General features: G+C 31.5%; 2 protein-coding genes across 3 annotated transcripts in view; one reads left to right on the forward strand and one right to left on the reverse strand.

Moving 5' to 3' along the window:
- The window catches only part of LOC107451605 (uncharacterized), a 51,372-nt gene extending 30,784 nt beyond the window's left edge, over positions 1–20,588 (reverse strand). The window contains exons 1-2 of the mRNA XM_016067760.4: positions 20,459–20,588; positions 11,070–11,288 (exon numbers count right to left, since the gene is read on the reverse strand). Coding sequence (XP_015923246.3) covers positions 11,070–11,288; positions 20,459–20,492 — 253 coding nt within the window. The 5' untranslated portion in view covers positions 20,493–20,588. The remainder of the gene's footprint in view (positions 1–11,069; positions 11,289–20,458) is intronic.
- Positions 20,589–23,945: 3,357 nt separating this feature from the next.
- On the forward strand, positions 23,946–27,616 carry LOC107451604 (uncharacterized). 2 transcript variants are annotated; one of them, XM_016067758.5, is made up of 3 exons: positions 23,946–24,162; positions 24,930–25,026; positions 26,730–27,616. In XM_016067758.5, the coding sequence occupies exons 2-3, from the start codon at positions 24,953–24,955 to the stop codon at positions 27,181–27,183; spliced, it is 528 nt and encodes a 175-aa protein (XP_015923244.3). In that variant the 5' UTR covers positions 23,946–24,162; positions 24,930–24,952; the 3' UTR covers positions 27,184–27,616. The 2 variants fall into 2 exon arrangements, with proteins under 2 accessions (XP_015923244.3, XP_015923245.3); XM_016067759.4 differs by having other exon boundaries at positions 23,955–24,050.
- The last annotated feature ends 224 nt before the right edge of the window (positions 27,617–27,840 follow it).

The following is a 27,840-nucleotide window of genomic DNA, read 5'->3' on the forward strand; positions in this document are numbered from 1 at the left end:
CAATATACAGGTGATTCTCAAAATAATGGAATCACTTGTGAATAAAAGGGGTATTTACGAATTCGCTTCATAAGCATTAAAATATAATCTTAGCTACCAGTTTTTTTTAATATAAGAAGTGCATATATTAGGTGGTATGAGAGAGCTTTAGCAGAGGGGCCTCCCTGGCCGAGCGGTATCGCCGGTCCAAACGCTCTGTTAAGCGTGGAGGTAGCGGGTTCGATTCCCGCCGTAACCCTGGACGTATTCTTTGTGATGTCTTTCTCTGAATTGTTCTATCTGTATTTTCTACTTGACAATGACTTATAAGCCTATATTGAGCACACAAGTCAGCAAATGTATGTAATCTCAATAAATCAAAGCTTTAGCAGAGGTGTCTACGTTTTGATTTTTTGTCAGAAGCGTAAAATGTCAGACCTCACAGATTTCAGAGATGCCAACTGCTCCGGACACGCCAAAATAATTAAAAAACGGTAAACAACTACAAAGTAATTTTTGACTATTTTTGGTTGCTTTTTAAAAGGTATAGCATGACGTAAGTATTATAAAGTGGTGAATTATATAAGCCTACGAATTATTTAGAAATAGTGGTGGATAAAAATCTACTAAATTGAATTTATTAAACCAAGAATCACAATTGATAAACTATCACTTTAAAATATTTATTTGCTGTCAGGAGCAAGTTGGCATCTCTGAGATTTTCAGAGAGACCAAATTTTAGGAGCCCGACTAGTTGGAGCAACAGTGGCCGAAACATTCCACCTTTTAGGCGTTTCTAGAAGTACGGTGTCTAAAGTCTTGACAGCATACACACAGCGCGGAAAGACAAGCTCAGCAAAGCAAAATAGTGTACGGAAGGAGAAGCTGAGTGAAAGAGACCGACGAGTATTGAAGCGGATTGTATTGTCTAAAAAGAAAACAACTGCAGCCAAAGTGACCGCAGAGCTCAATCAGCATCTGGATTCTCCAGTGTCAACAATTACAGTTAGGAGATATCTTCATAAAGAGAACATTTACGGCAAAACAGCAATTCCCAAGCCATTTGTCACAGATGCAAATGCCAAACGTAGTGTAGAGTGGTACCACAACCACAAAACCTGGTCGATTGATAAGTGGAAGACTATTATATGGTTAGACGAATCATCTTTCACACTTTTCCCCACAACAGGATGGGTACATGTCTGGAGAACACCTGCACAAGCGTATGATCCTGATTGCCTCCGTCCAACTGTCAAGCATGGAGGTGGATCAGTCATGGTATGGGCAGCCGTGTCGTGGGTTTCTGCTGGTCCAATCGTAACCCTAAAAGGAAGGATCACTGGGGAGAAGTATAGAGAAGTTTTAGCTGACCAGGTCCATCCTATGATGCAAATTTTGTTTCCTGCAGGAGATGGAATTTTCCAGGATGATAATGACCTTATTTATGCAGCCAGAATTGTCCAATCATGGTTTGATGAACATGAGGATGAAGTGGAACATCTACCTTGGCCCGCACAGTCCCCAGACCTCAATATAATCGAACCGTTGTGGTCTATTTTAGAGCTTTCAATCCGGAATCGATATCCTCCACCGGCATCTCTCACGGAACTTTCACAATATCTCCATGAAGAATGGTACAATATTCCTCTAAACCAGGGATGGGCAAACTTTTCTGGTCGTGGGCCAAAAATCTAGAAAAAAAAGTTTGGTGGGCCGAGTAAAAATTTCGAAAATAAAAATTCTAACTTCTGAAATAAAATAAAGTCAATTCATCATTGAACGTATGGCACTGTGCATCAACTTTGCATTTTTTAGTTGCCATTTTGGGAATAAAAATGTTTACAAATAACTCAAAAAGGCAGTAGCCATTTCATACATTTAATAATTTCACCATTATTTACAATGACGTTGCATGTGTGCAGCCTTTTCATACGCAGTAAATTATGTTAGAACTCACTCCGGAAGAAAAATCCGCTCGTTGGAACTTAAAATGCGTAGTAAGCCTCATGTGAAGTACAATTCACCTATATTAGATTCCATATGTCTGCTCCTCGAGAAAGACAAATACTAGTTGGAGCTAATCTACGGCTTTTCTATAAGGAACTTTTGCTTTCAACATTTTATCAATTGAAGCTGTTAATGCTAACTATTTTAATTAATTTATGTTTTGTAGAACAAAAATAGAGAAAGTAAAAAGTTAAAATTCGGTCCGCGGGCCGGATAAAATCTGCCGGCGGGCCACAGTTGGCCCGCGGGCCGTAGTTTGCCCATCCCTGCTCTAAACACTATTCAGAATTTGTATGATTCGATTCCTAGGCGAATCCAAGCTGTTTTACATGCCAAAGGTGGTCCTACGCCATATTAGTAAAGGATTCCTTCAAAATCTAGGGTGTTTCCATTATTTTGATAACCACCCGTATTTACACTTTCTGTATATCGAAATTCCTATTACTGTTATTAGTTGTATAGATACTGTGTATATACAGTACCTATATGCAGATTATAAAAAATAGGTACTCTGCCTAGTGTATTTTTTAAGGGTCCTCAAAACTGATAAGTAGCGTGAAAATAACAATAAAATTAATATTATGACATTTTTGAAATGAAAGTGTGGCTGTTAAGAAAAAAAAAGTATAAAAACTTAAGATAACGACTATCGACAAACACAGTTTATTTATTTATTTATTTAACTGCCAATTTTTTTGAAAATCTATTATTTAACCTACTTTAAACATTATTTACATAAATCAGAATGTTAATTAATGTGAAGTTAATTAAATACACGCCGTATCGGATATCAAATTTGTTAAAATATAATTTTTCATATCTACATCTTTAATCTAGAGAAAAATTATTATTATTTTATGGACTAGATTTATTATAAGTTTATGTATTTTAATGTTATGTTTTGTCTATTCTACGTGACTCCGTGGTTGACTTTGTGTTAAGTAGGAATTAAAGTAAAATTAAAGTAAATCTTTCTTTGTGAAAGAATATAAAATGTGTTACTTAAGAGAATTTATATTTGACGGGCTAGAATACTCGAAATAAAATGAAAAAAAGAAAAAAAACAGTTAATAACATAAGCAAATGTCACGTTTCGACAGCCAATCGGGATCGAGGCACACGTTGACGTCACTTGCAGGTATCTAATTTTTTTAAATTATTTTTTTAAGAAATAAACAAATGCAAATATTATTTAAAGCAGCTTAAAATTTTATTTTTTAGAAATAAATATTTCTTTTTTGAGAAAATTAAATATTAATAACTATGGCATTATTTATTTATTTTGAAGAAATACAGTTCATTTATTCCATTTTTCTACAAATGGTAAGAAAAGTAGTCATGTGAAAACAGTTACTCACAAAATTAGACGTGGTTTAAACAGAAACATCGCATAAGCATGACCCAGTAATATCCTAAAATTTATCTTTTGTGGCAATCTCTTCCAAATAAGCATTCGCTTTATGCGTAATTTAGTTACATAACATATTTACATATATAAATAAAAGAACTTAGAGATGGGTGAAACTTTGTCGAAAATATCCTCCGTATTACGTTTGGCTTCTGAAATTTCAGAGAAAGATATTCAAGATTACACGAAGTTGACTTATCTGAAAAGAAATGATATTCTGAATGCTTATAAGATGTTTAAGAAACTGCCATCTGATGATCGTTTCAGTGACGAAATTTCGTCGATGCTTACTGAGGACGTTAAAAATGCATTATCGGAATTGCGGGTAGGTTTATTTAGCGACCGAATCATGAGAGTATTTTGTGGTCGCAAAAGAAGAATGTCATTTGAAGAATTTCTTTCGATGTTATCCATTTTCAGTGACGCTTGTCCACAACATGTTAAGACTGAATATGCTTTTCGAATTTATGATTTTGATGAAGACAACTACCTATCCGCTGACGATCTTCGTGGGTTGCTTAATAGACAGTCCGGAGATAAATTAAATCATGAGGAAATTAGAGTTATTATAGAGAACATTTTCGAAGAAATGGATGAAAAAAGAACTGGATATATGTCTATATTTGATTTTAAAAAAATGATTAGTCATTGTATCAGATTTTCAAGTAGCTTCCGGTTCCTTTCTGTTAGATAGAAGCTCTCAGTTTTTGTAGTAATATACCTTTGTAATGATTTTCAATAGTTCTAAAGTCCTATAAGGCTTTTTGTGGTGACTATCCACTTCAGAAAACAGTAAGAAAATTGCCAAACGTCACTGCGGTAATTAATGGTGGTAATAGACATACTGATATTGTAGTTAATCATATCTTATATACTGTACTAATATAAATAATATAGAAATATATTTTTTACGGTTCCCCCAAAACGGATAAGCATCTTTTTTGTTCACCTTCAAAATAAAATTATGTTGGAGGTTTAATAATAAAAAGTAATGAGTCGTAAAAAGCTGAAATAGTTAATAATTTTTTATCATCTTCCATAGTCTTTTCGGGAGTTAATTCTTTAGATAGGTAACAGACAAAATTCGGCAAAAATCACCAAGCTATTGTTTTCAACTCATCAACAATGCGTCTCATTTACTGTTTATTTATTTGACCCCTGTTAAACTTTTGTTTCATTTAACTTACGCTTATGCAAATAAAGTGATACCTATTGGAAATTCACAATAGTGAAAAGAGAAACTTGGCAGCAATTTTGGCTTAGAATTTTTGTCCGATTAGCAGCTAACTTATACCCCTTCTATGCTTTGCATAAGTGCAAGATTCAGCTAAAACTACCAAACAATTTACTAAGTCCTTGATCCAAAAAATAAATAAATAAATAAAAAAGACACATAATATTATAGCAAAATGTATTAACAAAAAGATTTGTACCATCATATATTATAAATATTATTTGGTAGTACACCATTCATATAAACTAGGTTTATCGTTTTTTAATAACATAATAATTAAATATTTTCTTAATAATTATGAATCTTATTTATTTAAAGCAGTGTTTCTCAACGATATTTTCAATCCAGTATGAAATCATTTATATTTCACACATTGCCTAGGTATTCTATATAATGCCGGATGCTATTTAGGTTAAAGTATGAAATAAACGTCCTGATGAGGTTATTATGTAAATGATGTGCATGTTACTGTGAATGATCGAAATCGGCGGTTGTTGACTTTCACCGGTGAATGTTGACAATCACATAGTCGCTTTGGTGAATGTCCGAAATATTTATTACATCCGATTTGATATTAATTTATTCGTGGATATAATTACATTTATTCGACATTTTAATACTTACTGACGATAGATTAGAAAAAACATCAGTGTTTGGAGTATCGGGCAAATATATACCGGGCAATGATACTTGACCTTAAAAAAGCACCAGTGTAGGGTATACCGGTCAATGTATACCGAGCAGTGGCACTTAACTAGACCTAGTATATATTTCGGACATTTACCAAAGGTCTAGTCATGCTAGGTCAAGTTAAGTGCCACTGCCCGGTATACTTTTGCCCGGTATATCCTACACTGATGTTTTTTTAAGGCTCAGTGCCACTGCCCGGTATACATTTTTCCAAAACTCCAAACACTGATGTTTCTTCCAATCTATCATCAGTAAGTATTAAAATGTCGAATAAATGTAATTATATCTACGAATAAATTAGTACCAAATCGGATGTAATAAATGTTTCGGACATTCACCAAAGCGACTATGTGATTGTCAACATTCACCGGGGAAAGTCAACAACCACCAATTTCGGTCATTCACAGTAACATGCACATCATTAACATAATAACCTCATCAGGACGTTTATTTCATACTTTGCCTAAATAGCATCCGGCATTATACATAATGCCAAGGGAAAGTATGTAATACTTCTCATATTTTATACTTTGCCTAAAAACGTCAGGCACTATACATAATGCCGGCCTTTCATACTTTGCCGGTAACACATAGATCAGATCAGTAACAAGATTGCCTCTTAATTCGAGTCTCAAGAAAACACACTTAATTATTCTTATTTTTAATTAATAAATAAGTTTGTTTTTAAATATATTGCGCAGTACTGATACAATCCCAATCATAAATGTAAACATGTATTTTATTTTTCAAGCTTGTATTCCCCCTTTTATCTAGCCCCCGAGGAGAGCTGTCGTACAGATTTGAGTCATTTTTATTTAAATTATTAAAAACTATCGTTTATTTCTTTGTTTAAAATATTAAAATCATTATTTACTACAAATTTAGTGATCAGCAATTTATCAAAATATATGAATTTTATAAAATGTTAAGAGTTTAACATAAAATCTCGCATACATAGCGATAAATTACCAAAAAGCAATCAACTTTAATTTCAAAAATGCAGAATGATAAATCTAGTTTGTTAGATTTCTTGTCAAATTGAATTAAAGCCGTTAACACGCGTACTCTAGGATTCTTGTACGTAAGGCCCTGATGGATTACCTGACTCCAGTATTGTTGCTGTCGCCGATCGCATGGGTAAACAGTTGCCATTTTGGTGACTAGTTTGGGCGGTGAAGTGCATTGCGTCCGATCTATTATTTCTATTTTAACTTTTTTCTTTTTAACTTTCTTAAATACTTTTAAATTAATATTGACAGGTTTCTCATTTCTGTGTTCTAATAATTTAAAATTAGGCTTTAAATTATATCGTTTACTTAATGGAGATCGCAATGAAGGACGGCAGAAAGTACGGCTGCATAAAATTTGCAGAGATAAATGCACTGCAAACCAAAACAGCAGATAATGTGAGGTAAGTTTGAAATGAATTTATTTATTAATTTGTTTCAAATTTTACATGATATCATTTATTAATTAAGAAGAGTAAATATGTTTCGCTTTTTCTTAAAATTAGAAGTTTAGTAAATTCAACTGTATTAAATATATTCTCCAGAAAGAAATGAAAATAGACTACAAATATTGTTAACTTAAATAATTATTTCGTTAGAAATCTTTAAAAATAGATTTCAATAGCATTTAAATAATTGAGTTTTTGTAATCAAATTAAAAGTAAATGAGTGCAACATATAAAATATTTTAAAACTGAATTTAAAATTGTTACGTTTTAATAAGGTAATCTAATTCCTATTTAAAATATTATTTTATTTATTTTTTTGTTATTTAAAATATTTCATACATTGTTTTAAAATTTTGTGACAGTGCAAAATAAATTTGATATATTTAATAGTCAGACTTTGACTACGATTTTTTTTTAAAAATATTCATTATTTATTAAACAGACCAGACGTTATCTATTTCACTATTGACCGTAACAAAACTCCCATTTACCAATTATTGACTCTTTCATGTCATGCTTTAATTTTAAAGTATCTAAAAAAGTTAATATTATTTTAATTATATATAACTACACTACTGGCCATTAAAATTGCTACACCAGGAAAGAATGCAAATAACTGAATGATATTTATTGGGCACATACATTATAGTTGAAAGAACAAGTGATTAAATTTTCAGGATATTTGGATGTGTAGATCCTGAGGAATCAGTACTCAAAGCAGCCTCCCCTGGCAGCAATAGCAGCAGTTATTCTCCTGGGCATCGAGTCGAACAGAGAATGGATTGCATGGACGGGTAAGGCATTCCACGCAGCTTCAACATTATGCCACAATTCATCGACCGTAGTGACTGACGAGTGGTGGCGTACCAGTCGTTCGGCAACCATTAACCAGAAGTTTTCAATTGGTGAGAGATCAGTAGAGCTTGCTGGCCAGGACAACAGGCGAACATGATCTGTGTCAGTGCGGGCAACATGCGGTCATGTATTGTTCCGCTGAAACGTAGCGTTACGGAGGCCTCGAAGACAAGGAAGAGCAACTGGCCCTAACACATCAGAAATGTAATAGCTGTTGTTCAAAGTGTCGGCAATGCAAACAAGGGGTAATCGAGACGTGTATCCCATAGCAATACTCCAGGTAAAGGGCCAGTATGACGATGTCGAATGCAAGTTGCCAGTGGGCGTACTCCACGGTGTCGCCAAGCACAGATGCAGTCATCATGATGCTGTATACAGAACCTGGATTCGTCTAAAAAGACGACATCATGCCATTCCTTCTTCCGGGTTCATAGTTGATCACACCATTGGAGGCTCTCCTGCTTGTGATGCAGCGGCAAGGGAAGCCGGAGCCATGGTCGCCGTGCTGACAGTCCATACTGATACAAACATCGTCGAACTGCTCGTGCAGACACTTGTTGTCTTGCAAATGACCCCATTTGTTGACTCAGGGTTCGTGACGTAACTGTACGATCCCTTAAGGCCATGTGGATAACATGCACGTCTTCTCGGTTGTTAGTGATGGGGGCCCAGTAATATGCTGCACGACGTTCCATATGACCGTCATGAACCCATCGATTCCATATTCTACTAACAGTCATGGGAGCTCGACCAACGCGAGCAGCAATACTTCGATATGATAAACTGCAATCCCGGTAGGCCACAATTCGACTTCGATCAAACTCAGACACGGACTGGTAGGCATTTGTCCTTCTTACAAGAGGCATAACAAAAACTTTTTTACCCAAGAACAACGCTCAAATTCAATTTCTGTTAGAGGAACTTCCTGTCAAATCTTTTCTGTTATACATATTGTATATGTCCCAACCACCGCCTGCTTTGCAGGAATGCGCTGATAAACTAATTATTTGCATACCACAACATGCCTTATCCGTCCTGCAAATTTCACGTTCGTGGTGTGTCGCCTTCCTGGTGTAGCAATTTTAATAACCAGTAGTGTATATTTAACTGCATTTCTTCACGATACATTTTAATATAAATTTTTGGAAATGATTTTAGAAAGTTATTTTGTTATAGAAATTGTCTTGAACAATACATGCATTATTATTTACCATACGATATTATAAATACTCAACTAATATATCTCAATCTTAGTGAGTCTATATAAGTTAAATAGCTTTTACTGTTATTTTTGGAATACCGATAAGATGACGATAAGATAATACAATTAAAGAAATGATTATAATATTTTGAAAAAATTTAAAATTCTTCCAAAAATATTAATGTTGCTTAAGGGAATTTGTTGGCTTAATATTAATTTATAATTTAAAAAATTAAACAGCAATTTTAAAATTTTTTTTTGCAACTATGCACACATGCACAATAACATATATGTATATTACATGTTTTCTTATACGGTAAAAACTATATATTCGTACAAGATTTCAATTTGATCGGCGAGCTACAGAAATTTCAGTGTAATTGACGACGAGCGAGACGCTTTGATTATTTCTGCTTTAAGCTTAAAAAAAATGTTTTTTCAATCGTAATCGCAATTTGTATTGTAAATAGTAACTCTATACCATTAAAAATATGTAATTTAATTAACATATATATTTCTTATGGGGCACCATAAAACTCGGTTATTTCTCTATCTATTGGCAACAAATGAATAACAAAATCAATATCTATAGTATTCATTTTGTTGGGTTGTCTTGTGAAATAGTTTAAGTGTGTTAAAAAACTAGTTACACGTTCAAATTTATTTAGATTCGTTAGGTTGTCGTAAGTAATAATTTAAGCAGTGTTGAAAAATTAATTATACGTTAAGTATATATTAAGAATAACTGTGAGAAATAAAAACTTAGTTATGAAGTAATTATTTAGATTTATTTTCGAGCCTTTCTGAAATGACTGAAGACATTTTAAGTAAAGAGCGTGTTTTGGTGCAGCATACAGTCATATCAATTATTAGTGACGGAACTTGCCTTTTTCGAACAATAGTATTGCATGTATATGAAAGAATACTCAAGTTATATCTCGAGAACTGCGTGATAGAATGTGAATGCAATGGAGCACATCACATAGGGATGAGTTTTCTGTTTATCTTATGGAAGGGATAAAAAAATTTTTAATACTTCTTCCAACTATACTGAAATGTCCTGAACTCATACTTACGGGTGTTTAAGTAATTAAATGGTTGCAGGTCGGATTATAAATTTTAGTACTAAAATTCAATACACAAATAACTTTGTCAATATCGTGGACATCTCTTGATTGTTGTTGTAGTTGTAGTTCATTTACGTCGCACTAGTTTTGATTAACAGTAGTTTTGACTACAATTTTGATCCACTGCAGAGGGGATGGCACCCCCGCTTCGGTAGCCCAACGACCTGCAAGCGAAGTCGAGCACTTTACGGTAAAACAGTTTAACGAGGACCCATACAGCACACCCTCGGTCCCAACACAGACTGATCCAAGTGGTCACCCACCCGCACACTGACCGCAACCAGTGATGCTTGACTTCGGTGATCTACTGAGTTGTTGTTGTTGTTGCTAATTTACGTCGCACTAGAGCTGCATAATGGGCTATTGGCGACGGTCTGGGAAACATCCCGGAGGATGATCCGAAGACATGCCATCACAATTTTGATCCTCTGCGGAGGGGATGGCACCCTCGCTTCGGTAGCCCGACGACCTGCGCGTGAAGTCGAGCACTTTACGGTAGCACAGTTTAACGAGGACCAGTACCGCACACCCTCGGTCCCTACGCAGACTGATCCAAGTGGTCACCCACCCGCACACTGACCGTAGCCAGTGATGTTTGACTTCGGTGATCTGCTGGGAACCGTGCCTTAACGATCAGTCCACTGCGGGACGGTGATCTACTGGGAACCGTGTCTTAACGATCAGTCCACTGCGGGACGGACATCTCTTGAAAAAAGTTAAAATTGAAATCAAAGAACCTTTACGAGTACAACAGCCCAACGGTGAAAAAAGTTGGTTAATATATGGTTTAAGACTAATTAAGGTGTTCGGATTGGAGGAATAGTTTAAAAATTAGGATATTTAAATTCAGTTGCGCAGTGCAATCGGCCTGGCTAACATTTATATGTTGCTTAAGATAATTCTGAAAGGTGTCCAAGGTATCCGCAAAAGGGGGCTAGTTATTTAATAAATAAATAAAAAACAGTTTTGTTAATAACTTTGGAATCCTAATGGCTTCCGGCAGCAAAGAAAAACGATTTATGACATTACATTTTTATGTTACATAAAGAGAATAGAAAAGGAGCATTTGTTTGAAACCAGTATTTAAATAAACCAAAATCTTAAAAACGAACCCCATGATTCGTTATCCATCATTTCAAAGCCAGATCCATAACTTTCATCCTCGTTTATACCAAATAGTGCTTGATTGGATATAATGGGAGTTTTCAGTCCATTGGGAATTCCAGAATTCCTCAAAGTTGGCATTGGAGACATGAAACGAGATTGCATACGAGGAATATTCTGGTTTCTAAATGTGAAAGCATTAGAATTTTTAGCCACAGTTGTTGAACCTGTAAAAATTCATTTAGCAAATTTTAAAAAAGTGAAAAATTAAGAAATTCGTTAATCAACTTCAAAATCACAGAATCATTATGACAGAAAATTAAAATTGTAGGTCTCAGAAGCAAGAGAAACTTAACTTAGTTTAGCAAAGTTGTACAACATCGAAAAAGTATATTAGGAAAATAAAATTTTATTATTATTCCAACTAATTAACGCATATAAACATAAATTTGTTTCAAATTATTAAGAAAATTTTGAAGTCTTACATCCCCTGCAATGCATTTCGATGTGTGCACCCCTATTTATTTGACTAGCATTAAGTCAAAAAACAATTTTTCTTCAAATCTCGTGCAGCATGAAGCACATCTCTGGAGTAACAGTTTCTGTTACGACCCTGATAGTAAAATTTAATCAATCTGCTGCATTTATATACAGAAATTCAATTTTTTGTGTGACCCAGGTAGAGTCAGTAAATTTGTTATCGTAAATTAAACTTTATATATGTTATGTATGTACTAATAATTGCATATAAAAGAGGTTGATAAAAATTATAGTTCCAAAATTCATGTAGTTTAAATATATTCTGCTGTTTTTGTTTCTAATGTCACTTGCCACACTAGCAAGCCTGCTTGGTGAAACCGAGCAAATTTAAGGGCAAAGGGTGCGTTTCTTGTTTTTCAGTGGCGCAATCTATGGCCAAGAATTCGTCTTCAGCCACACACGCGTCACACCCGTTTATAGGGCGGACCCATTGATACATCCATTCATTCATACACAGATAGTAATTTTTAACCTAGATCAGAGAATGATCGATCTCCAATCCAGTACCCCTAGAGGTATTGATTTGTTATAGGAACATGGAGGACTTTGCGACTCGACAGATTTAACGTGCATCAGTCACCATTTACTACACGGGGAGTCTTCGGTCGGTGGAGTTCGAATCCATGAACTCTCGGACATGGGCCCATTAATATATTCTATATCAATACAGCACTATTCTAATTTTAAATTTTCATTATTTTTCACAAATGTTATCAAAAGTATTACATTTAGGAATTAAGATTGAATAAATTAGCAGAAAATTAACTGGAATTATAAAAAAAATTACCTTAAATACCTGTAGATTATTTTTAGCTTCAGATTTCAAATAATTTAGTACAGTTTCGAAAATCTTTTAAAAAAAACTTTCTTAACTGATATGAAAAGTAATCTGTAAACACCGTAAAAATTTGTAGCGATCGTAACCGTGCACCATTGTTGCAGCGATGATTGCAGCTTTGAGATGGCATGATATTAGCCATTGTTTTACTGTAATTCTTGTGAGTAATTAAAAAATTTATAATTTCTTACTATCAACACCAGAATTATTTCCTTTTATTTAACTCTTAATTTTAATAAAACCCCGGCATTCTTTCTTCGACTATCAGATATTAATAATGTTAAAAGTTTTGCTCATGCATCGTAACCGTGCACCATTGTTGCAGCGATGATTGCAGCTTTGAGATGGCATGATATTAGCCATTGTTTTACTGTAATTCTTGTGAGTAATTAAAAAATTTATAATTTCTTACTATCAACACCAGAATTATTTCCTTTTATTTAACTCTTAATTTTAATAAAACCCCGGCATTCTTTCTTCGACTATCAGATATTAATAATGTTAAAAGTTTTGCTCATGCATCGTAACCGTGCACCATTGTTGCAGCGATGATTGCAGCTTTGAGATGGCATGATATTAGCCATTGTTTTACTGTAATTCTTGTGAGTAATTAAAAAATTTATAATTTCTTACTATCAACACCAGAATTATTTCCTTTTATTTAACTCTTAATTTTAATAAAACCCCGGCATTCTTTCTTCGACTATCAGATATTAATAATGTTAAAAGTTTTGCTCATGCATCGTAACCGTGCACCATTGTTGCAGCGATGATTGCAGCTTTGAGATGGCATGATATTAGCCATTGTTTTACTGTAATTCTTGTGAGTAATTAAAAAATTTAAAATTTCTTACTATCAACACCAGAATTATTTCCTTTTATTTAACTCTTAATTTTAATAAAACCCCGGCATTCTTTCTTCGACTATCAGATATTAATAATGTTAAAAGTTTTGCTCATGCATTAAATTATAGCATGCGCTTAAACTAATGGAAAAAAAATTAAAGCTATTAAAATTAGAACTGATATTTTAGTTCTTTAATGCATAAAGATTACAAACAGAGATGTTTCTAACCCTAGTATTTTTAAGGTCGTATAATTTTAATATTCTAGTTTTATCATACTTTTATTATGCGTTCTTAATTAATTAGGACAAATATTTTGCTATAAACGAAAGTAAATTACACTCTTCATCCTACAGACTTATGAATAAACAAGTCGGTCATGCACACAGATTGAAAACTGGTAAAGGCGCTTTCACTTGTTGACCTAGAACTCTATAACCAGCAAAGGTGAATTCTAGTCAAGGTAAAATGGGACGTGTCATATTATTAGCAAAGAGTTTAAGTTATGAATTTTTGTGAGAAAAAATGTTTTTACTTTCTGCTAAATACGGGGAAATAAAAATATGAAAAAATGAAAGTTTATGTATGTATTATAAACTCATTAATTGCTTATTCATTTTCGAATATGATGCTTAACCATAAAAATTGTAGAATGTTTATGTATGATCTATAAAATCATTAATTACAGGTTAACTTCCAAATATGATACTCAACCATAAAATTTGTGGAATAAAATATTGTCGGAGGTAAGATTAGTAACATCTGTTTCGTTAGTTTAAAATCATTTGTAAATTGTTATTAATAGAAAATCGAAGCCCTTTAATGATTGTTCAGCTTTTTCTTTTACCAATTTCATTTAAATTAAATTTTTCTTTCAAAAATAAATTGATGTTTTACTTCCATGCTTATATTTTTTCTATTCCCCCTTTCTGTTCAATCTCCAAATTGTATTTTAAAACATTAATTAAAAATATATATTTATAATGGCGTAATGTTATGCATTAAATATGTTTTATAATCATTAACAGAATCAAAAACTTATTCTCGAATTTTAATTAGAAGAGTGGTACCTTTTAATTTCGCATAGAATTATTTAATATCTTGCATATTTTCATATTTTACGCATATCAGAGATGAGACGGGGTCGTTTTACTGAAAAGAGTTTTTATGCTCAGACCCATGATAAAATTTTAGATTCAACTCTGGATTTTTCTTTTCGCTTTCTGTTATACAGTTTAATGATAAAAAGGATTTAATGCCGAATCTCTTCGTTTAGACTAAAATCCACAAAACTTGGCCTCTATTCAACAAACAAGCTCGGATGGATTCGGATAAAAAATTTTCGGGCTCGAGCTGACTTGGAACTCCGAAGTGAAACCGAACTCTTCTCTAACGCATACTATTTTAAAAACCAATATTTTCTATTTATTTTTCTTAAAAAGGTAAATATTTTATGGAAATACATTTTTGCAATGATATGGATTTTTTGACAGAACTTACCTGGGATACATGATAATTTTTGTAAAAAAAAAAAATCTTTATTAAATCAGAAGTACATAAGAAATATGCAGCCATTTACTCATAGACATTTAGTAAGATTTTTAAGAAACCAAATGCACAGTTAATTTAGGACTTCACTTCATTATCATGTATGCATAATAGCCAACTTAGGTTTTTCTTATCGATTTAAAATGGTAGAAAAATATTAATGCTTTAACAATAATATTTCCTTTTTAGTTCAATAAATATAATTATAAAATAAGATAGTTGTTGTTGTAGTTAATTTACGTCTCACTTGAGCTGCATGATGGGCTATTGGCGACAGTCTGGGAAACACCCCTAAGGATAATCCGAAGACATGCCATCACAATTTTGATCCTCTTCAAAGGGGATGGCACCCCGCTTCGGTAGCCCGACGACCTGCAAGCGAAGTCGAGCACTTTACGGTAGAACAGTTTATCGAGTACCCATACTGCACACCCTCGGTCCCTACGCAGACTGATCCAAGTGGTCACCCACCCGCACACTGACCGTAGCCAGTGATGCTTGACTTTGGTGATCTGCTGAGAACCGTGTCTTAACGATCAGTCCACTGCGGGACTAAAATAAAATAGAAGTTTTAAATATTTGCACATCTTCGGAAAGAACAAATATAAAAGTACTAAGTGCCAGCAGAGAAACATGTAGCAGAAGTAGGTAAAAAAAAAAAAAAAAAAAAACAGTGCGTGGAGTCCCTCCGCGCGATCGAAGTGAAACTTCGTAATGTGGAGAAGAACATAGGAAGGGGTAGAAATTGATTTTTAGGTAGGATTGGAAATGATAAATGGTAGGAATTATCCAACAACCAATGGGGGAACTACCACTGATGCAGTTTTTGCAAGAAATATTGCAAAAATAGAACTCAAACATTTCGTATCTTACTTTAGTTGTCATAATCCCATTGTAAATGTTCTCAATAAAGTTATATTTGTTTGTTAAAAAAAAAAAAAATGTTATAGATTTGGATATTTCTCCACTCGAAAATGATAATTAAAAGGTGCGATCAATTGTGAATTGTAAGCATTGTTAATAAAGTTTGTCTTAAAGAAACAATATGATTTCACTAAAAATTAATTTCTACCCCTTCCTATTTTCATTTCCACATTACGAAGTTTCACTTCTTCGGCGCGGAGGGACCCCACGCACTATTTCATACCCCCTCCATGGTAGCGTTAAACGTTTAACGCAACCTTGTTGGAAGTCGCATTAGAAGTTTCACTTCAAAAAAGTATTTATAACCCTATGTCGCTTCGTTCAAAAAACAAACAAAAAAAGAATTTAAAATAGTTAAAGTAACACCACAAGCATTTATTGTTGAAAATTGTAAGCTGTATATTTTATACAATAAAGGTGTAATGCAAGTCAAACGCGAGCTGCAAGTTAATTTTTGTTTTTAAAAGAGAAACTACGTAACAAGAGTGTGAAATCTTCTACCTTCCGTTTCTCCTTGTTATTTCAAACTTTTGTCTTAATCTTTATTTCATTTTTTGATTTCTTAACATGTCTAAAGTCATTTTTAAACGTTTTGGAAAGTCTCCAATACCTAGAAAGATATTCGTAATTTTACAAGATGTTTTACCACTGTTTGCTATGTTGTATTAAAATTTGAAAGCGTTTCCTTTCTAAATGCATGCTTCAATATCGATAAATCAAAAAAGAAAAAAAAAGCACATTTTACAGGGATTGTTATAAAACAACTTCAGACGTTTCATGTCTTATAACTGAAAACTACTAAAACGAAATGCAATAAATTCTAGGAATTTATCCCAAACCGTGGGAAATAAAATTTTGGAAATAAAAAAAATTTCGAACAAAAATGTAAATTAAAAAAAACTTCTTAAAATTAAAAGAAAATTAAATGCATTGCTAACTTTATTTAAATGATTTCGAAAATGATTTTGAATTATTTTGTTTTGAACTAATAAGGAGGCTACAATTGAACTGCAAATATGATCCACGAACTTTTTCTATATAATTCATAAATTAATGATAATATTAATTGCTTCAACTAATTTAAGTAGTTTTATTTTAAAATAAGTATGATACATCCAAATAATCAACATTAAAATAGATTTGGTCTAAACTTCGGTCAAATTTTAAAGTTTTAAAAAATAAAAAATATACATTGTGTCTCAATTTTATACTTTCTTAGAAAATTTCCCATTTTTAATTTTAAACTTTTGAATATAATTACTATAGCACCTTCAAGCATAAATAATAAATTTTAGTTCAGCTTTTTTATTAATTTTTTTAAAGAAAGTGGTTATTACCAGATGCATTTTTATTGGCTTTAAAACCATTCAAAATTAAACATTTTCCAATTGTGTAAAAATGTAAACACTTTTGTACGGTTTATACATAGTAAAATAAAATGAAATTCTAAAATAATTTTCAATGTAACTAAGTTTTGTTGAAAAGTGATCTAATATTTAACTGTTCTGGTAATCTTGAGCTTTCCTGAAGCTTTTAACTTTCTTCAATTGTCTTTATAAGTACAAAACTCGAAACTACCAAAAAAGAACTGATCTCAACTGTTTCTGCAAAAATCGCTGAAAGCGTGAGAGCAGGCGCGTGATTTCTACCTCTATTACAGCTCTGTGTAGATCACTTAATCGATATTCACTCTCTTATAAAGATCACTTAATCATTAATGTACTTTTTTTATTATCTGAGCTAGCATTAACAGCTAATATAATAATAAAACAAAACAAAGTTTTAAAAATTACGTTTTAAAAGTATTCTAAAAATTATAAAACAATTTTATTTTCATCATACATGTAAGGGATCATTACTTTCGAAAGCCATGGAAGATTGAAATTTATTAAAAGTACTACATTTACAGTTCGGCATGATAAATAATTACTTCGTACTTAAAAAATTTAGTTTTTGTAATTTTTATTTTGTCTCATAATTTTCTGCTCGTAAGTTTGTTAATGTGAGAAAATGGTCAAAATATCTATTAACGATAAAACGGTGATACAGTTTCCTTGCATTATATAGAAAATAATTCTAATTTGTAATAGCTTCTGATAGCGAGCTCCTGTTAAAATTTGAGCACTCTAGTAAGACAGATTTTTATCGAAAATTTGATAGACGATGAATTCTATTTCGTGATAAAAGGGCAATTATATAATGTTGCTTGTAGTGGTCTTAAAACGACTAAAACTTGTTTTATAAATTTATAGTTTTGTAAATTCTAACTAGTCAAAAAGTGGTCGAAACTTAGAATGACGTTGAAATCCTTTTGACAGCATTGGTCAAAAGTCTTGCTAGAAGCTGTCTGAAAACGACTACAATTGTATTGCCATTCAGCACAGAGTCCATCAGTTTTAAATATGATCACTGCAGCCATGAATATTTCAGAATGGGTACTTAATAGTAAGATCTATAATCTATTATTAACAAAACTACATGTAATATTTTAAAAATAAAGTAAAAGTTTATTTTTAAGAAATTAATAAGGACTTAATAGTAAGATCTATGATCTATTATTAGCAAAACTACATGCAATATTTTAGAAAAAAAGTAAAAGTTTATTTTCAAAAAATTAATAATCAAAATGTAACAAACATTTTACTTCACAAAAATCATCGTACACTTAAATGTATTCGGATAAATTCATAATTAAAATTATCGCCTATTGCTTTATCCTTCATTTATTATTAATATTATTTAGTCATTTATTTATTACTCATTGGCAAAATAGGTCTTGGTTTGGATTTGATGGATTCCTCACACTTTTCAACTACAATAATCAAGAGTAATAGTAAAGAGTGCGCATGCGTTGCAATGGCGACCGCTGCTGTTTGATCATTTTTTTAGAATTCTTTTTTTCACTTTTAATTTTGTTACACATTAAATTGGTAAGTATATTTTTGAGATATGGGACCAGGGAGATCCCATAAATGCTTCTTAAGTTGTGAATAAAAGAGAAATTCATCATTTGAACGATTTTTTTTTAATTGTTTTAATTAAGAATCAGACATTCTAACCTACAGTTCGAACTGGATGAATATCACAAATAAAGAGGGTCCAAACTGATTGACACGGTCCCAAAAGTTCGAGTTGAAGAAGGAAATAAAATCGATGCCAAGGCCTAAACTTACAGAGGCTGAAAAAGCCAAAGCCAAAGAACGTAGACGGAAATACCTTAAGCGTTACACACAAAAGGAAAAACGAAAGGATTCCGTTCGCAAACGCAAGCATGAAGCCCGTCCCTCACAAAAGTACCGAAGTGGTTAAGAGAATTGAACCCTACCGAAGAGCGAATGGTGGCTCTCCGCACCCCTTTCATGCAAATACGAGAACTGGGTGTTGATCAACAGTTAGGGATAAAAAGATCCATTTTCAACGTACCCAATGACTTGCACAAGACCGTAGACTGTCATCCACGCAATATAAATGATTCGTTCACTATTCATGTAAAGTTCTAAAGAAAGCATAGCTTTCAAATCATATTTCATGTATGAACTTGTGAATCCGAAACGGGGGTATGATGCAGCTTACAATCTCCTTCAAAAATCATTGTACCCATCCGAAAATGTTAATATTGATTTCGATTGACTGTTCAATGACTATTCATTCATCAAAAGAATTTACACAGAATGTGTCTGCGCTGCATTCAAATATGTCTGCGAAATTGTGTATCGAGCGGTTGAGGATTAACAGTTAAAGGTGTCCAAGATAAAAACACAATAAAGTTGCTTTTCCAAAAAAAATAAATTAGACAGCAACCATTTTGCTAATGGGTAACCTCTGATCTTCTTGCGGCAATCACAATTTATTTTATTTTATTTATTTATTGCAATTTAGTATCAAAATTTTGGTCGTGACATTGAATTTTAACTTTTGCTTGCTAACTCCATAACTTTTATCATTTAAAAATGGCTCGTAGTCGTAATAAAACACTCAATATTTGAAAGTTGATTATTTGCCATCATTAGTGATAAATCAGTAATGAATGATTTTTTAAAAGTGTATGATGACTTTTGAGAGATCGGGTTTGGGTTATTTTTTGATTATTGAATTTTTAAAAATAAACTTTAGCCTTCTTTCTAAAATATTCCACGCAGTTTTGCTAAGAACAGAATATATATCTTATTGAATATCCATTCTGTAATATTCATTTTCAAATGGATAGAACCCTATTTCGTACTGACACTTTCGAGAGCCACTGTGAAAATCCTTTATTTTCGATGTGTAAATTTAACTATTTATCTTTTATGCAAATTATAATTTACAACTGCCAATTCTATTGATGTCTGAACAAAACATTTTTTTAACATTTTAGGACAGACATTTTGTTTTTTAATTTAACAAGCTTTGCATGTTCTTATTACGTTAATTTATCATATTTTTAAATCGGAATATAGATACAATTTAATTATACAAGCTATATTTCAAAGTTATATATCTGCTCTAAAAATCACTTTTGAATAAGTAATTAATTTTTTTTACGGGAAAAAGCGATTTGCCAAAGTTATATCTCTCAAATTCTAAATTCCATAAAATCATTTCGAATTAAAGTATTGCAAACGGTCTTCAAAACTTAGATGAACATCGGTCATAACATTTTTAAATTACTTTACTTAAATATTAAAATTTATGAAAAATAAGTGTTATAAGATTCAAATACCTCTTATTCTCGGCATAGTATTACTGAAACTCATCTTTTAAGTTTATTAAATAGATATTACTTAAAAAATATCTATCATAATATTATTCTGTTTTCATTTAAACTAAAATCATGGAATGTGATATTATAATCCTAACAAAAATAAGTATTGCAGACGATAAAATCTTATAACTTCGTCGTTTATTTTTATTTAATTCAAAATAATTAAAATCGTTTGCTTTTTATTAAAAAAAAATACTAATTCATAAATATGTTTGAGACTTAAAATATTCATTGCAAATTAATTTTTAACATACAATGGGTTTTTACTTTACAATTATTTAAATTTTTTTCAGATCAAAAGATGTAATTTTTTCACTTCGAATTTCACACTGCTAATAATAGAGATCTTACAGCAAACGCTTGTTTCGTTGTTAAACTAATATATCGTATTACATCGCAATATGATATCCTTTACTTCATAGAATAAATTTATTTTGTTTCAATCACCGAATAAAACTTGATATTTCTTTTATAATACAGAATATATTTCAGATCCTAATATAGAAAAAAAGGAGATGAAATAATCAGCAAAATTGCGTGCATGTTATCTTTTTGTTATAATACATCAAACTTTTAAAACGACTACCTAAAAAAAAATGAAATGAAAAATGCGTTTTACTTTAAAAGTATATTTTGCTTCATAGTTGAAACGGAAGTAAAGTTAAAATAAAATAACTTGTTTTAAAGCCCGTAAATGATGCTTTTCTTCTCGTGTTACACTCGAGAGGCTTTCGTGTTTTATTGCTCGAAATGAATTGGTCTTTTTTCCATTTGAAAAATAAGAGCATAACCGAGATATGGAGGTTTTCCATCAATCTCATTTTATCGTCCACTGACGAAGAGCATCGTGTATGCAGTGACTCACCCAGGATATGGTTTTTAAGGTTACCCCCCCCCCACCCCCTAGAGACTGCAAGCCAGATATTTTTCTTATTATTAATTCGATTATCTGAAATTCATCTATACAAAAAAAAATGAATAAAAAAAATAAATGAAAACCTTAAAACTAATCTTTCTTTTTACGTAAATGATCTTCAAACAGAACATATTATTAAAATAGTTCGAAAGGCTTTTTTTTTTCCTTAAGGGGGGAATCAAACTAATTTGTAAATACCAAGGCAGTGAAAGGAGGATGACTTCTTTGATGTAATTGCACAGACAAATAAAATTACCTTTATGGAATCCAATCTTTGAACCACCCTCTTGACCGAACTATTAGTACCATATTTCTCAGGTTGCAGCTACCCATATTTTGAGGGTAAGGAATCCGCCCAAGGAAAAAGGTATATTAATTCAGAGAAAGTACCTTTTTGTGGCTTTAGATAACTTAAAATATCGTAACATAAAAAATCCGATCATTAGATCAAAATTTATTCGGAGTGCTTTTTTTTTTTTTTTTTTTTCCACACTGTTCTTTTTCATAAAGAGATTACATTTCCTGAAAACGATGTTCTGAATCACCAGGTTGAAAGATCTAGGAAATTGGACATGAGGCTAAGGTGAAAAATGAAAGGAGGAAATTTCTTATGAACTTTCACCCAATCTTTATGTTTTGTATTTTAACTATGTAAATTAATAATTAATTTATTAATTGTGTAATGATTTTTTTTATTGATGAATAATAGCTATCAGTTTAAAGACATTTTTTTATTTATTACTATATTATTTTTTTTATGTCCGTAGAACAACCGATCCAATTTAAGGTTTACGACTACCAATGTTCAATTCCATAGTCTTGCAATTTTGAACCCAATCCAGATGACAAGGAGACTCCTGAATCAAGTTTTGGGATAAATTTGCTTAGAGTACATTTTGATGGAAATAACCTGCATTTGCGTTACGTAAAGAGGAAAACCACGAAAACCTCCCACAGTTAGCCTGACGACAAGGGGACTCTTACCCATGATCCGTCTACCACTGAGGCTGGTCAGCCGGAATCCGTATTTCCCATGCCATCGCTGGGAATCAAATCCTGTTCAATACATTGGGAGGAGGACGCTCTCTCCAAGCCACTACGGCGCTTACAATTTACCTCTAAAATCGTCCTTGAATAGCCAACCCAATTTTGGATTTACGACTACTAATTTTCAACTCCGTAGCCTTCTAATTTTGAACTCAATCTAGAAATCAAGGGAACTTCTGGATCAGGTATTGGGAGAAATTTGTCTCCTTGGTGGACTTTTTAACATTTGCGTTGCCCACATTTGCTTTACATGGAGAGGGAAACAACGAAATGGTTCCATGTTTAGCCTGATGGAAAGTGAACTCTAACTTTTGATCCGTCTGTCACTGTGGATATTTTACCTCAGCCTGCACGTCGGTGCAAGCCAGATCGGTGAGATTCCAACCCTGTTCATCTCATTGGAAGGTGATCCCTCTATCTCCTGAGCCACCACCGCTCTTACAATATTATTTAAAATAAGTCAGTATTCACCATTCCTGAAAAATAAAACTATGATTATTAATTTTAAACTCGCTCCCCCTAGAATGATTTTCTGAGCGCTCCCTGTACTGGCACTCGAAACATGTTGACCTTCCTTTCAATATTATTTTTTATTTACTGATTGATTTATATAACCTCTTAAGCTTCTTAAAAATATATCAATCAATTTTTTAAATTCAATTTTCTAAAGTGTTTTTTAAAATCGTGTTCTGTATTACTTAATTATTACCACTTTTTCTTTTATCAGCAGACATTTTTATGAGTTTCAACATTTAAGAAATTGACGTGTTAGGCTGTAGATAAAATTAAAGCATTGAAAACAAAAATTAAAACGATGATTTTTTTTTTTTTGAAAAGTTCAAACAACTATGAGAACCTTTTCTTGCAACTTGTTTTGAAAAAAAAAATGTGTTTTGTAACAACCTCAAGAAAAAGTATTAGGCCAATATTTAATTCTCGTTATAGCTAAGTAGCACAGCGATATCGTTAAATACTTGATTTCTGATTAAAATTGATCGACATTTTGAATTTAGTGCTCTGTGTAGTGATTTAAGGGAGGGCATTCGGAGCACGTGCTCAGGTCTCCCAACTTGTAAAAGGCCGTCATCAGAAGTTATGCATGAAAAAAAATAATTTTATATACTAGGCATTTAGTCAAATATCTTGTTTCTTACATAGTTTTCATCATTTTTACAATAACTTTTACTTTGTCAATTAAACTTTCGGAATTTTTTCTTAATTTAGCTAAATTAAATTTTAAATTTCTATTTCATCATCGTTTTCAATTTCAAAGACCATTCACACCGAATACGGTTCCCGCATATGCGATCGTCCGTCAATGCGATTGTAAACCTGATTGGGTGAAATTTCACACATACCCAAAACAACAACACTTTGGTTTACAGTAGCATTGACTGACGATCCTCAGCTGCCGCAACTACTTTTGGTGTGAATACTTCTTTACTCTGCGAGGGCCCCGTGATCTGTAAATCGGGCCCTGTTCGGTAAAACTTGAATGTTACGTAGAAGCGCCATGCAAGTACTTCTCAAAAAATAAAATCTTTAAATCTTTTTACTTATAGATGGCAACAACTATCAAAACAATGGGTAAATATGATGCGTAATGTTTAGTGCGAATTTGTAAATTCATTTTATTTTCATTTATCGTTATTTATTAATATATCCTAATTTGTGGAAACAATATATTTTAAATTTATGGGTAAGTTTATGGAAAACAATTGTAAATCTTCCTGTTATATTTTGGATTCTTCGTGTTTGCTAATTCTTCCTTATTTCTCCGCGTATTTTTTCTTTGAATTCTCAATCTAGTAAAGAACTTCACTATTAGTAATTATTTAAATACCGTTACCTAAGCTAAAGGTACGCGTAATTAGTATAATATTTTGTTTTTTCTTTTGCTGTGCAATTATTATTTAATCCACAGATTTGACATAGCGTTAAATCACTTCAGAATAAAAATTGTAAACAAGTCTTTCTTAAATTTTATGGTCAGTTTTAATGTCGAATGTTCATGCCAAAGATTGTAATACTGTAACATTAAATTGATATTTTCTAGACATTATTTTGTTTTTATTCAAAATTTCGATACAGATATGTGCACGCATTCTTATGCATACCTATTTATTCATGGAAATACACTGTTTGTTTATAAAAGACTAATGACAAACATCATTACATATTAACACCTAAAGTACTATTTTTTGTGCAGTTAAAAGTTGGATTTATTATAATGAATTTTTATTATACACACCTTATAATTATTATTTTGTGTTAAAAAATTATTGTAGAGATACATGTCTACAGTACGTAACTGGTAGAGAAATTTTAAAAAAATGTGTAAATTTAAACTTAAGTAATCTTATTCTCAACATGCATTTATTTAACTCACAGCTCAACAGGTAAATCCTATTGTAATATCATTATTAATAGAACAAATATTTTTATTTCAATATTTTTTTTCCGTAGGTATTTTGTAATAATTCATTGCAATGGCTGAAAGTGAAGATTGTCAGTTGTCAGCTTTACAAACAGAGTTTAAGAAGCTGAGAGTTGATTTAAATAGGTGAATTTCATATATTTTTTTTATAATCTTGTTGAGTTTCATTAATCATTTATACCAATATTTTTGTTTGAACTTTATACGAATTTTTATTGATATGCATGTAGTATTTGAGTAAGCTATATTTGTACATTTTAACAATGTATGTAAAGTATATGCATAAAAGTGACTAGCTGTAAAGGTTAGAATAACAGATTAACTAACTAGATGATTTTATAAAAAAATATACTTCTTTAAGTAAGGTTGGCGAGTTTTTGACTTATCTTAACACTATTAAAACACCCTTTTGACAATTAACCTACTAAAAACTTTAGAGTGAAAATAATTATTAGATTTTATAATAACATATCAAAAAACATATAAGATTGCTAGTGATTAATCTACTCTGCTCTTTAATTATTTGACATTAACCTCCTTCTTATTTTGACAATTATTGTCAAAAATCTAGAAGTTTGGTGTAAAAAATCATAATCTATTAAGTAATTAGTAAAATTGCAATTTATCCAATCTGATAATATTAATAGCTTTTAAATTTGGATCGCTGATAGCCTTGCATAATTAAACTATTAAAAGGTTTACACATTAAAATTTGTTTAATACGTAAACAAACCTAATAATCTATTATAAACTATTAATACATAATAAGTCTACTTATTAAAATTAACATGTATTGGCAAATTTATGCTAAGAACTATAATAAATATTGATAATAATTAAACACTTGAATTGATTGATTTAAACATTCATATTTCTTTGTAAATTATAATTAGTTTACTTATCAAGGAATATATTATATTTTAATTTATAGATTATGTTAAGGTGCAGTACGCAAAGAAAAACCACCCTGACTAAATTTTGATTTAATGATCATAAAATTAATTTTAAAAAATTATTGATTCAAATAATAAGAAGCCAAGGTCATTGTATCTACTAAAAATTAGTTTTGTATTCAATTTTCTATGCCCATCCTGAAAAAAATGTTTGGTTATTTTGGAATATGACATAAGATACTGTAAATTTTAACAAAAAGACAAAAGCTTATAAATATTGTATAATGTGGCAGGGTGCGTAGCAATTTTGAAAAAGGTGCTTAATTTTCCTTTTTCCAAAATGATATATTTTTTCTTTACCATATTAGTTTTTGCTTCGAGTTACGCAAAAAGCGTGTTTTCCATATTGTTTTATTCAACGTTTTCATAATTTATTCAACCACAATCTCTTTTGGCATACCATCAGTCTGTAGCGTAGGAAAGTGCCAATCTATTTATGAAATACTTGCGATCTTGAATACTGAGCTAGATTCGGTGGGAAGGATACATGCATTCTCATGAGCAACTCTGCTGCATTCTGCAAGAGAGATAATCTTTTTAAATAATTGTTGAATTAATTATTTATAATTTTGACTAATTTTTTTTAAAACTTGAATGATTCACTAAATATTGAATGTATTTAAAATTGTGCTTAATTGCTTTTATAGTGGCTAATATAATCACAAAAAGAATTCTTTGTGAGAAACTAGTTATTTCATCATGATCATGTAACTTAGAAAACTATTTTGCATTTTAAAGTGCTGAAAAATATTTTTTGAGTGCTTAAAAAGTACTTTAAAGGTGCTTATTTTTTACTGAAAAATTTGACTATGCACCGTGTGTGGGTATGTAGTTTATTTCAAAGGTTGACTATTTATTCAAAATTATTTTTTGTAGCCTTGGTCGGATAGAAAAGCATGCAAATAAATGTTGGAAGACACATAGTGGTTCAAGTAGAGAACAAGACACTAGTTCTAGCTGTGCACATCTTGCAAAATCTGATCCCTGTAAATGCCGTAATGTGACCTGTGGGAAGGCAATATCTCGGAAAAAGAAAAAGCACTGTAGCAAACGAAGTCTTTCTGATAAATCATTTACTTCAGAAATTAATGTAAGTCATCAGTCTGGACTGCCTGATTGTGTTCAAAATGTAAATGGTCTTGCCACTAAATGTTGCTCAAATAAAAACTTCTTAGATCATAGACTGTCATTCAGCGGACAATGTGCTGCTCAACATGCTTCCCAAGATCATGCTGATGACATTAATGTAGATGAGCTAGCTGGCTACTTTGATAATTTTGTTTATATACCTAAAAAAATGTCTGAAATGGCGGAGATGATGTATACATAGCATATTGTTGTGTATTTCTCATTAGCATAATGTCTTTTTTTTTATTGTTTGCAATGTATGAATGTTAGATTTATGATAAACTAATGAGCTGCCACTTATATTGAATGTTTATAACATCAGGTTCACTTAGCCAGATTATTTTGGAGATTTCTATCTTTAACATTGAACTTGAATGATTGCATTGCCCTGTTTTCTCTTATTTTATTATATAGTTTTAAATAATCTTGGGATTATTCTGCTCCATCATTTGAAAAAATTTCTTAAATTGTATTAATAATATTTGTAAAAATATACTAATAAATCTCAGATTCAAAATTATTCTACCATTGACATTTTTAAATTACATTTCTTTTTGCATTTGAATAATAAAGCATGTCCATTTTTTTTCTTATAAAATGTATGTTGTTAATAAAGATCAAGTTTTTATATAGTCTATGAGTAAAAGATTCCATTTTTCTTATTATAATGTTAAATAGGCTAATTCACATGAAATTTCATTAGCTCTAAACACATCTTCCTCAGCACAATTTGAACAATTTAACATACTTGGATTTTAGATAAAAATGAAATACATTTCAAAGCTAAAAGTAATGCCATTTTCTTAAGTATGTATATTGGCTTATGTCATTGTGTTTTTTTGTTTGTTTTTTTTTTAAT

Source organism: Parasteatoda tepidariorum, chromosome 5 (assembly GCF_982258835.1).
Source record: "Parasteatoda tepidariorum strain Cologne lab strain chromosome 5, Ptep-v5.0, whole genome shotgun sequence".
In the NCBI taxonomy this organism is placed as follows: domain Eukaryota; kingdom Metazoa; phylum Arthropoda; class Arachnida; order Araneae; family Theridiidae; genus Parasteatoda; species Parasteatoda tepidariorum.